This window comes from Anguilla anguilla, chromosome 5 (genome assembly GCF_013347855.1).
Source record: "Anguilla anguilla isolate fAngAng1 chromosome 5, fAngAng1.pri, whole genome shotgun sequence".
In the NCBI taxonomy this organism is placed as follows: Eukaryota; Metazoa; Chordata; class Actinopteri; order Anguilliformes; family Anguillidae; genus Anguilla; species Anguilla anguilla.
In genome coordinates this window covers 21,090,357-21,102,948 of record NC_049205.1, presented here as the reverse complement: position 1 = coordinate 21,102,948, position 12,592 = coordinate 21,090,357, and the positions used below count along the sequence as shown (strand labels likewise).

The 12,592-nt window shown below is 44.1% G+C and overlaps 1 protein-coding gene across 2 annotated transcripts in view; it reads right to left on the bottom strand.

The window, feature by feature from the left end:
- The window catches only part of LOC118227815 (multiple C2 and transmembrane domain-containing protein 2-like), a 75,994-nt gene that overhangs the window by 14,577 nt on the left and 48,825 nt on the right, over positions 1–12,592 (bottom strand). For both annotated transcript variants that reach the window (XM_035418748.1, XM_035418749.1), the window contains exons 18-19: positions 858–977; positions 157–198 (exon numbers count right to left, since the gene is read on the bottom strand). In XM_035418748.1, coding sequence (XP_035274639.1) covers positions 157–198; positions 858–977 — 162 coding nt within the window. The remainder of the gene's footprint in view (positions 1–156; positions 199–857; positions 978–12,592) is intronic.

Sequence of the window (12,592 nt, the reverse complement as noted above, 5' to 3'; positions counted from 1 at the left end):
GATTCTCTTAGTAATCTTTGCAAGTGTTCAAGTCTAAGTGAGAATTATAATGTCATCCCTACTGGACGTAATGCAATTCCACTACTGAATGTATTTTTCTTTTACTGTAAAACAGATACATTTATTTATTCAGATAAATAACAAAAGGATAATTACCTTCTCATCTTCGTCTTCATCTTCATCATAACCTATGTTATCCTAAAAAATAACAAGGAATACGGTTGGAATATTGTGTTATGGGAATATAGTGTTGGTTATAAAATATTATGGAATCAGTTCAGTATTTGTTCAGAGCAGGTGCAGATTCCATCATATTATTTTGTCTTTAAAATTTAAAATATAAAGTTAATATGATAAAAATATAAAATAAATCTGTTTACTGTGCACATAGAACCTGCTTCAGTGTTGACATGGAGGTAGCAGACTGTGTGTTAAAGCAAAACTGTGCATCTTTTTTTCCACAACGAAGCCCATTATGAATGTGATACAAATGAGATTAAAAAACGACTACACAGGAATATTAAGGTACAGGGGTGGTGGTCAAGTACAGTACAGAATAAATATGGTTATGTCAGTGACGGATGGAACGTGTTTTCTGCAGCAATGTACAAAGCAGGTGTGGCTACTGTGATGATGTACCAAGCAGGTATACAGGTATGGTTACTGCTATGACGTACAGAACAGGTGTACAAGCATGGTTACAAGCACTGTGGTGATGTACAGTATAGGTGGGGCTACAGCAGAGATGTATGGTACAGGTGTAAAATGGAGGTCATGTACGGTTTGGTTAAGAGCTTGGCAGAGAGAGAGGGATTGTCTGGGGGGGGGGGGGGTTAGGTCTGTTTTTCAGCACTCACCAGGTCTTGACTTTGGCTGTCCTTCCCATAGACCACCTTCACATAGTTCCAGGCCATGAGGAAGAGGAGCAGCAGTGGCAGCATGTACAACTCCCAGTGCCACACCGTGAAGACGAAGATCTGGAACCCCGGTGAGAGAGACGGAATAAGAGTGGATACACACCCACCGGACACACAGACGCAGGAACACAAACACATACACGCATGCATGCACACGCCTAAGCATATGCACATGCAAGCACACAGGCACACAGAAACACACACACTCATACCTCCCCTCCCCCCCAAACTGTCTGGTGATTTGCAACACAAAACAAAAAATACATTTTAAAAAATGGCGTAATGTCGCAAATCCAATGCTTCAAGAACGGGACAGGCCTATTCTGCTGGAACCGTGAATGGGTCTGTATGGACTGCAACAGAACAGCACGGCAAAGAAACGCTCGTCCCCATCTGCACTTCCCTCACTGCTGTGACAGCAAGAGATGCGAGATCAATGGTACAGGGTGAAGGACCCCTATGGGTATAATGAATATAATAAACTCATGCTTTATTTAGTAGTAGTAGTAGTAGTAGTATTTTTTATTCAGTCATCACACGCAATACAATAAATATAAATATTTACATTCAGGCTTTGTTACACATACACATTCATTCAAATAAATGAACTAAATGAAAAGGCGTATGGTGAATTTTTTAAACGTCTAGTTTAAAAGTTGCCCTAGGAATAGTGGCTGAGGTTTAACTACCATACATTCTGCTGGCATTAATTTCTGCCCATAGACCTCTCCTGACTGGGAGAACGGACTGTCAATAAGCACACCACCACAGCTTTTCCCACAGCTAACTGGAACAGAACCTGTACACCCATTTACTGGCAGCCTAATGAGTCAGGATTAAACCCATACCGTCAGAGACAGGCTGGGATAGCAGCCCAGAGAATCCAATCACACGGATGCATCACATCACCGTGGTAACCACAGAACAGGAAACACCAAGATTCAAAAGTAAAACAAAATAACATGCCCTTCAACGGTCTGCTGATGGTTAACATCCGTGACAAGGGGAGGATGTGCATTCAGGCATTTACCTTTCAGGCATTTTGTCTTAAAACAAGACTACTTTTCAAAATCAGAAAACATTTTCACTCTTCACACCCACACACACAAAGTGCTTGAATGGGTTAAGGTGCATGAAGTCGGGCACAGAGATCGTATCAGCTAGGCTTGAAAAATAACTTGTGTGGCATTGCAGAAGTTTCCAGTGCGGGTACGTCATAGGAGAGAGGGCTCTCACTCAGGTCTGGAAAGTGCTGTTTTTTCACAGAGCCGTTTTGAGATGAATCGCAGGAGGGCTTCCCCATCCTAACTCTCTGATGCTCGTACCCACGGTAACGCCATCATCTCACATAGTGCGCCAGGGGTCTGTCAGGCTTTAGCCCCAGACAGGAATCGGAGTGTTAGAGCCTTTGGGCTGTGGCTGCAGGCTGTTAAAACGAGCCAGTACATGTGATGTGCCAGTGTCCAGCCCTGAACTCCAAGGCTCTCTTCTTAACCCCCCACTGTGTTCACAACCACATCCCCCCCACCTCCTACCCCACCAGACCCCTAGGACTGATGCTTCACACACCTTCCACACAAATAACATTTTCCTATGCCTCGTGTGTTCTTGTCAAACTATTTTCTTTTATACGATTCAATATAAATAAGAACATAAGAATACAAATGTGTGTAATAATGAGAAAAGACCATTCAGCCTATCCAGGCATGGCATTTTCCATCAGACTAGAGAGTATCCAGCACTAGTGAATAACAGTGGTCATAATTAAAACTTAAATATTATTAACACTGAACTTGTGGGTGGGAGTAGATAATATCCATATATATTATCTACAGTTGAGGCCAAAAATTTACATACACCTAAGCTAAAGATATTCAAACTCAGTTTTTCACAACATTTCATGTTACCATACATTTTTTTGGCAAGTGTGACTTTGTTCACATCAGAGGTAATTTTAAATCAATTGATTAGAGACAGATTTATTTCTGCTTAAATTCACTATACCAGTGGGTCAAAAGTTTACATACACCAAGTTGACTGTCTCTTTAAACAGTCTGGAAGATTCCCGAAATTGATGTAATGACTTTTTAGAAGCTTCTGATGGGCCAATTGTCATAATTAGGAGTTAATTGGGAGTTAATTGGCATTTGTGACTGCATTTAAGGGTCTACCTTTAGAGCCACTGCCTTTTTGCCCTTGATACCATGAGAAAATCCAAGCAACTCAGCCAAGACCTCAGAAAAATTGTGGAACTCCACAAGTCCTGTTCCTCCTTAGGAGCAATTTCCAAACAACTGAAGGTATCACGAGCATCTGTACAAACAATTTTATTCAAATATAAAAAACTTGGGACCACACAGACACTGCATCGTTCAGGAAGGAGGCACAAAGGCTGAACAAAACCTGAAAGTTTCAACTGAACCACAAAACAACAACAAAGGTACTGGTGAAGGAGTTGGAGGCATCAGGTACCAAAGTATCTACATCCACCATTAAGAGAATCCTACATCACCATGCCCTGAAAGGCTGTCATGCAAGGATGAAGCCTCTACTCCTAAGACCGGCATAAAAAAGCCAGAATGAAGGTTGCAGGTGATCACCAGGACAAAGACCTAGCCTTTTGGAGGACTGTTCTCTGGTCAAATGAAACCAAAATTGAACTGTTTGTCCATAATGATCAGCGCTATGTATGGAGGAGAAAGGGTGAGGCTTTTAATCCGAAGAACACCATCCCAACTGTGAAGCATCATGTTCTGGGGGTGTTTTGCTGGAAAAGGGACTGGTGCACTTCAGAAAATAGATGGCATTATGAGGAAGGAGGATTATCTAGAAATACTGAAGCAACACCTCAAGACATCAGCTAGAGAGTTCAAACTTGGTCGCAACTGGGTCTTCCAGCAGGACAATGATCCTAAGAATACCTCCAAAGTTGTTACAAAATGGCTTAAAGACAACAAAGTGAAAGTATTGGAGTGGCCATCACAAAGCCCTGATCTGAATCCCATAAAAGATTTGTGGACTGAACTGAAAAAGCGTGTCCGAGCAAGGAGGCCCACAAACCTGACTAAGTTACACCAGTTCTACAAGGAGGAATGGGAAAAAAGTAATGTGAGAAGCTTGTGGAAGGCTACCCCAAGTGTTTGATTCAAGTTAAGCTATTAAAAGGCAATGCCACCAAATACTAACAAAGCGTATGTAAACTTTTGACCCACTGAAAATCTGATATAGTACATAAAAGCTGAAATAAATCTGTCTCTTAGCTATTATTTTGAAATGACCTCTTATGGAAATAAAGTAGACACCCTAATTGACTTAACACAGGAAATGTATGGTAGCATGTAATGTATGAAGTTGTGAAAAATTGAGTTTAAGTGTTTTTAGCCTAGGCGTATGTAAACTTTTGGCCTCAACTGCATGCAGGTTGTCTTCTTATGGTATTCAGGTATGAATAACCTAGTTTTAAAAAGATTGTAAAGCTCAATCTGTGAACAGCTTTCAGCTACATTGTATGGAGCTATTATGGTATGTATTAAGCATCACCAACAGTACGAGAAATCAATTGCATTACAATATCCACCTATATCAGTCTAAATATTTCCATCTATACCTATGAAGGAATTAAATTAGTGGAGTTCAATTTAATACCAAGCTCTGAGCTATTGGGTCAAAGTCCTCCATGAAGGACCTGGTGTAATGGCCAATAAAACTTCAATGCATATCTCCTCCTATAATTTGAGGCAAATTAATGTATTCTGTCCTGCTAGAAGTTTTCTAGGAATGATGCAAATCTGAAGAAATGGGTGGAGTTTTTGAAAAAGCTATGGCTACACTGACACAATCAGAGCAAACACCTGCTTGTGCAGTGACCATTTCACAAAACCAGACAGCTTTAAAAGTTATAACCAGAGACTTCCTGGCTTGGCCAAATTCCTGAAACTTGAGGTTCCTCTTCTGGCTCATAGATATACAGGCCATTTGCCCAATTGCACTCACAGCCGTGAAGCACTCTGCCATTCTTAATTAATAGAAGTGCCCACGCTAGCCACATGTGTTCGTTTTCTGGTAGGTGGAACATTTAGGGAAGAGTTTAGCGGGGAGGGGGGGTGGCAGGGTGGTCCGGACTACGTACATACAATCCTAAGGTTTTTTTTCTACATAGATTTTGTGTCAGACCTGAGATATGTATTGTTATAGTTACAGACATTGAACAAATATTTTGTGGATGTGTATTGGATAGATCTCTCTGTGACAATTTATGGTTATTTTTACTATTTTCTGGATACATCCCTCTGTGATAATTTATGGTTATTTTTACTATTTTCAACCCCGTTACGGTCACTTTAAGTTATTACCGCTGCTCCCCCTGGGGAGGAGAACCTTCAAGAGGACGTGACCACCACTCTCCGAAGATGGAATTCAGCTAGCTTTCGGACAGGTAGCCTGTTGTTTCCACAGCGACGCTTTTTAGTGTCTGTAAACCTGAACAACCACCCAGCTGGAGCTTCAAGCACGGTCCTCCACCTTCCCCCCATCCCTCAGCCCCACCCCCCAGCAAAAACCTGCTACATTAACCACTGAAGTCTAATTGCCTCGTCCCTGTCTTCCGCAAGCGTTAACAGAGGGAAGCAATTCATTTCTACCCAGGGAGCCGGCAGAGAGGATCTGTCACAGGTATTCATAATCGCCAGCTAATGCAGATTCCGCCAACAGCGCCCGGCTTTAGGGGTACAGATAAAAGCACGCACGGTTATAATTTGTAGTGTCTAAACTGTGTGCCTAAATGGGGGCTATAAACTAAACCTGTCAGAAACCCGCGCCGCTGCGTCTCCCCTACCCGCCGCTCGTCGGGCCTACCGCGTGAAGAGGATTTACGCGGTTTTATGCGCTAATAAAAATGCCGCTTCTGAGCAACATCTGGGGAAGCCATTGCGGCTCCCTTTTCAGGAACCAGCAGCTCCGGGAAACGCGGGCCACGCATCCCTCGTTAATGCGCACGGGGAAGGAGGGACCCGCCCGCCCTGTCCCCTCCTCGACATTCCTCCGCGAAACCGAAACCGAACTTACTACCCCCGCTAAACGTCCGTGTTTGTGAGTGATCACAGGAAGGAAGGAACGGCACCTCGTCATGCTTAAGTGTAAATTTATATAGAAAATAATATAACTTTAATTAGCCTTTAAAGTTGGACTCTGTTTCAGACATGCAAAAAAAAAAAAAAAATCTACCAAGGGACGTCTTTTTATTAACACTCAACGAAGCAACATCTATACATCTCTTTACACAGTAATTGAAACGCAATACGGGTCTTTTTTATTAACCCAAAGTTTTTAGAACCAGCAAATAGGCTAGTAAACTGTTGAACTAATAAAGTGCAGCCAAAAACTGAAAATAGCAAAATGTTAGTGCAGTTTTTAAATTGCCAAAAAAAAAAAAAAAGAGTGAATTACGGAGCCAGTCTCAACGAACGTCTTCATAAAACACAGCCCCAGCTCCGCTGCCCAGAATAGCAGATGTGAAACACTTATTCATGCGCTGGAGAAGAAGCCGTAATGTACAAGCGTCCCTTGACAAAGCCATTTAGCTGAAAAATGCCTGCGTGATTATGCGCGGAGTGTCTGGGGGAAAATAATGAATGAATTAATAAAACTATTAGCGCGTGTGCTGAAGTAGGCCATGGAGATGCACTCTCCTTAGCTACCATTTCGAGCACGGAGACGAGCGAACCCTAGGCACAACAGCGCTGTTGACCTCGTGAAACAGAAGCTGGCAGGATTGTTTTATAGTACTATTGACATAACTCCACTGGCTGCCTTATGTATGTCTCTCATAGGCCCACTTGCTGGAAAATCATCCTGACGAATTACTCAGTGCCTGAAAGTTTTAATAAGATAACTGATGTAACAGCCCTAACTAAAGTTGCCAACTTTTTTTATCTGGCCTAACCCTAAGGATTGTTGGATGTGTAGCAAGATGAAATTGATGAAGCTCTGAAAGTAAGCGACATAATGACGCAACACATGATTTCGTACTTATATATATGTTATGCCACTATGCAATTGTATAAAACTTAAATATAATGGCTACCTACAAACGCCATATTTCTGAATGTGTTTCTGCTGAATATAATAATTATATCTGTGCAAATGTACACAGGAAAAACGCACAGCATGTCACACAGCAAGAAGGAAGAATGAAACAGAGAAACAAGACAAAGTATAGCATGTGCAATACATGCAAAATAAGTCAACATATGTAAAGCACAAGGTAAGGTAATTTTTCAAATTTTGAAAACACAGAATTAATAAGCAAATTGCATTATCTAATTCATGTAAGAAAATGAAATCCATTTTCCTACACGATACCCTAACCACACGACTTGCTGCGGCCCTCCAAGTGTTAAATAATGAATAATATATCAAAGGCCCCATGTGGCTACTCTTCAGCCAATGAGGAAGAGGCTACGGCGAGCGTGAGGGCCAGCAGCGGGCAGACGATGTGATGCTGGCAGGAAGGGGCTTTAACACAGCTGTAAATTCAAGGTAATGAGACATGTAATTTGTGGGGAGCGTAGGCCAGTTAAAAGCTCATGTGGAGACATGTTTTTGGAGGGTGGGAAGATTTCTCTGCAGGCAGGTAGTGTGCGTGTGTTTGTGTGGGGGGGGGGGGGTGGCAGTCACACAGCTCACGCTGAATAAATACTTCACAAATGCTCAGTTCGATTCTCATGGAGGGGACAGAAAGACAGACACCATGCTTTACAGAAAGGGGAACAGACCTCCAAGCAGGGTAACTGCTGCATCTAAAAGCACATACGTATGCACACGCGCACACAGTGCACAAACCCACTCATACCAATACATACACACATACGTGTGCACACACACGTGCACGTTTAAAAGTATACAGACATAACAGTACATGCACAAGGACTCACACGCTCGTTCTTACAAGTACGCACGCGTGCACACACACACACACACACACACTGACACACACACACACATGTTCATACACAATGGATGTCAGTAATAAACGGGCTCCAAAAACGCAGCAAAAAACATTTTTGAATTAAAGAATAAATCAAATCGCTGTTCCTGAAACACCTGGCCTCACCTCTGTACCCCTTTTAAATAAAGCGGCTTTCATCTTAAGCCTAATTAAAAGGACGCGGTGAGACACGGAGAGCCATGGAGCTACTGTAAGTCATCCCAGCTGCTGAAGGGCCAGAGACTGCATTCATTATTTTGTGACAGTGAGAGTTTGGCTCGAGCAGCAGAGTTTACTCCCTGGATCAGCACTGCTCTCCTGTCAGACAATGTCCCCCCTCAGGCTGGGAGGTGGTGGTGTGTGTGTTTGTGCATGTGTGTGTGTGCGTGTTTGTGTGTGTTTATGTGTGTGTACGTACGTGTGTGCTGGGGGGGGTACGGCTATGAGGCAGATTGCGTCGCCTCCTCCCTGTCACACTGAAAGTGGGACGGGAGCATTCTGGGGTGGCGGCGGGGGTGTGCCCGTCAGCACTGGACACCTCTGTTCTTCAGCAACCCCCCACCGGCGATGAGGGAGTTTAATCCGCACCGGAGGAGCGGCAGCGAATCAGGCGTGCGATTCCAGCCGGAGGGGGCCGCAGCACAGCCTCCCCCCTGTCACCTCAGCTCAGACGCACTGCCGCGCCGGAGCCCGACACCACCCCCTCCCCACCCCCCTTCGGCTCACCTGCGGCGGCCGGGTCACACGCACAATCGCTCAGGAGACGACTGGCGTCCGACAGAGGTGGCGAGCCTCCCGGAGGCATCGAGGTTAAACGCAGCGGCCTTCACCTGTGCCCTGAATAACGCTCAACAGGAGACCTGTAGAGCTGCTGTAGCGTTACGCCATGCTAATGCTGTTAGCCTGCTGCGGCACCATCACTACTATTCATGAAGGCCGCAACACAACATCGTGCTAACACTGTTAGCCTGCGGCAGTATCATAACTGCTAATCATAAACACTGACATTACACCCTGCTCATGCTTAGCCATGCTTAGCCTGCTGCGGCACCATTACTGCTAATCATGAACACTGTGACATTACACCATGCTCATGCCATTAGCCTGCTGCAGCACCATCACTGCTGATGATACACGCTGAAATACTGCACCATGCTAAGCCTTGAGAAGCACTATCACTGCTAATCAAACACACCACAGTATTGCTACATGTTTAAGGTGTTGACCTGCTGCAGCAGCATCACTGCTAATCATACAGCAAAATGACCTGTCCTATTGTGTGTCCTATTCATTATTCACAGCAGGCCACCTGACATTTAAATCTGTAACCTCTAAAGCAGGTCCCTAAACAAAATACATACATACATACATACATACTTAAAAACATATATGCTTGTACATATACACAGACACACACTTGTATACAAATTTAATTAAAAGTTATAACCAGAGACTTCTTGGCTTGGCCAAATTCTTGAAATTTGTTGAGGTTCCTCTTCTGGCTCATAGATATACAGGCCATATTTGCCCAATTGCACTCGCACCCGTGAAGCCCTCTGCCATTCTCAATTAATAGATGTTCCCACGCTAGCCACATGTGTTCGTTTTCTGGTAGATGGAACATTTAGGGAAGAGTTTAGCGGGGGGGGGGGGCAGGGTGGTCCGGATTACGTACATACAATCCTGAGGTTTTTTTTCTATTCCTGAAGCGCTTGCACAGTGGTTCTGGTACATGTTGACTGCAGAGGAGGTGCACGATATTCAGCATCATTTTTTTCCCCCGCAGAGACACCCTTTTCTTTTTTTCCTGAAGGAATTCTTTGCTAATGAAACTCTGAGGGAAACGCTAACTTTGTCGGGTGTCGAACAGTGCAGGGCTGGTGTTCTTTTCAATTATAAAATCTCATTTGTTTAAAGGTAGGCCTAGCGCAGTAACTTCAGTAACATCCACACAGCCAAACTGAGGACTGCATTCTCATTTCGAATGCAGAGAAATCGTCAAGGAATAAAGAGCAGAACCTAAGGAAATGTTATTCTTAAGACAAACGTGAGCCCGAATGGGACTTTTTTAAAAATCACAAAATCATCTGTCAACACATGTTTCTTACACCCCTGCACTGGAACTGCCTGCGCTGCAGCAAACAGAATTGCTCTGTGTGGGAGGCTCGCAGAACATATCGTTACCAAGAGCAGGTACAATCACATTAAAACAATCACAATTATTATAACTTTGATACTTCTGCTTTTCATGGGCATCCCAAACTGGACAAGAAGTTTGTGCGTGAGTTCGACCTTTGACCCCCCCCAACCCTCCTCCCATCACAGTTGGTCTCAATGACAGCGTTGGCCCTGCCCCGATCCTGTCAGCTACAATGTGATTCCATCCACCCGAAAAGCACTGCATCGCTGCGGCGACACATCAAACGGCCAATCAGACGCCATCATTACCGTCTGTGATGTGAAGCAATCAGCATCTCGCAGGCTGTCAAACCACGTCTAAACCGGTCGCTGCCTGGCAACGTCAAAAAGGGAAATAAAAATTTAAAAAGTGTACGCATACACACACGGGCCTCGTTCCTGACAGTCGAGTCTTTCTTCCGACTCAAACATTAATTCTACTCAAATACTTAAAGCGCTCTAATAACACGCAGGCAAAATGGCCTTTCATGTGTAAACGATGTCTTTCTTCCTCTCCACCTCCTCATGCTTTCCCCCCATGTTTTCATTCCTTTTCCTCCTCCTCTTCCTTCTTCCAAAATGGAAATCACTCCTTAGACATCAAAGCACCTGGTACAAAACAGGGCTTGCAACCTCACACTTGAGGGATTCTGCAAGATCTGACGGGAAGGGTTTAAATGTGTTAAAGGGCATTATCTCACATTTTAAAGTTTGTTTTGCACACTCACAGTAACAGAATGAGAGATTTAACTTTCCCAGAGACTGCCCCAGTGTTCAGATCGGCTCTGAATACCTGCACCAGCTTTTGGCGCCTCTCTGCTCGGTTTTACAGTGCTTTACCTCCATCTAGAGGACAAAACGTGCATTGCAGGAAAGAACTTTATTTGACCCCTCTGCAGAGCGACTGTTGATATATACAATATTCATCTCACTCAGTCAGTGAGAAGCACATTTAAAAGGCCAGTATTTTATTAGGCTTTTAACTGTCACATTCCCCCACACAGGAGGAATAATGCTGTTGTCAGGCTTTAGAAGCACAAATTCTAGACTCATTACCGTAGTATAAACAAGCAATAAAAATCTTCTTTTTTTAAGTTTGTTTGCATTCCCATGGATGGTTTCAGATTTTTTATTTTTTTTTGTCAGTAGTATAATGTTGCCTCATTAGGTAGCCCTATATTTAAAGACCAGTATCATCCAGTGACACTTCTGAAGGGAATGTCAGGCTGTAGATTTTACAATCAAAATGCAAACCCCACAACACCTCACATAATGACTACGCCGGAGGGACTTCCTGTCAGAACTGAGGTGGCGTTTTTCGCCACTGTTCATAACATGAGAACGGTCTGCTACAAACTGGCTGAACGTCTGAGATATTATTCTTGGTTGCTTTCAAACAAAAAAAAAATTTAAGGTGATATTTTAATAGCCTGAAGAAGAAAGGAAATGGCGTTTCTGTGGTCTGGACAAAAAAAGAGGTGCTATTTTGTCATTCGTTCCACCTCCGCATCTTTCTGTCCGTCCATCTGTTCACCTTTCCCACACTCTGCAGTCAACATGCTTAGAACACAAAGTTTTTCTACAAGCAAATTCATCACTTCCCCTCATCGCAATCACAACTTAACAGCGTAGATCCCTCGAACTCCCAGCTCTTTCCTCACACATGTTCGAATGGGGTATTATACTAAGTAATTAGACACCGCAGAGCCACGGATCCTTCCCAGCTAGAACGCAGAAACCCCGCTGAGCGCTAACGCTTCTGTTAGCGTAGGCCCGGCTGGCAGAAGATGAGAGGCGGCCGTTCGGAAGGAGCCGGACGGGGGCTCGCCCTTTGAACCCACGAGCCCCGCGCGTTCGGCCCGCCTAAACGCAACCCCCCGGGTCACCCGCCCCTCCGCCGCACGCCGGCATATTCGTTTCACGGCATTCCTCGCCGGTGATCGAACCCTAGTCACCCGAACGCGGCGCTTGGAAGCGGGGCTTAAGCCCCATAAACCTCCACCGGCCGGCCTCCCCCCACGCAGCAGTAAAATTTCAAATTTAATATGCAGATCAGAGGGGAAAAGGGATTTTGCTGGAGCCTTTTTTAAAGGCGACAGATAGCGTGGCCTTTATGGAAAAGGTCCCTAAGGGTTGCTAGTGAAACCCAGGCTTTTCTGCTGCATGGCTTTTTACGGGCTTGGATTAATAAAGCCGCTGTTATAGTGGGGGGGGGGGGGGGGGAAACCCACGAAGTTAGAAAAGAAAAAAAAAATGTTTCCATCGCCTAAACATCAAATGAGGCGCGGGAGAACACCATTCCTTTTTATATACAGAGCCGAAAAATACTATTACTCTGAACAATGCTTTTTGCTCATTTTTATTTTATTTTTATCTTAGTTTTGAAAGAGATCACATGCGGCAGCGGTACCATTTCAAGAGCCTGGAGATTGGGTATAAATGAAAAGAAATCAAACTAAAATGAAACGTACAGTGCTACTGTTACCCGTGGAAGGTCTAATTACAGGTGATA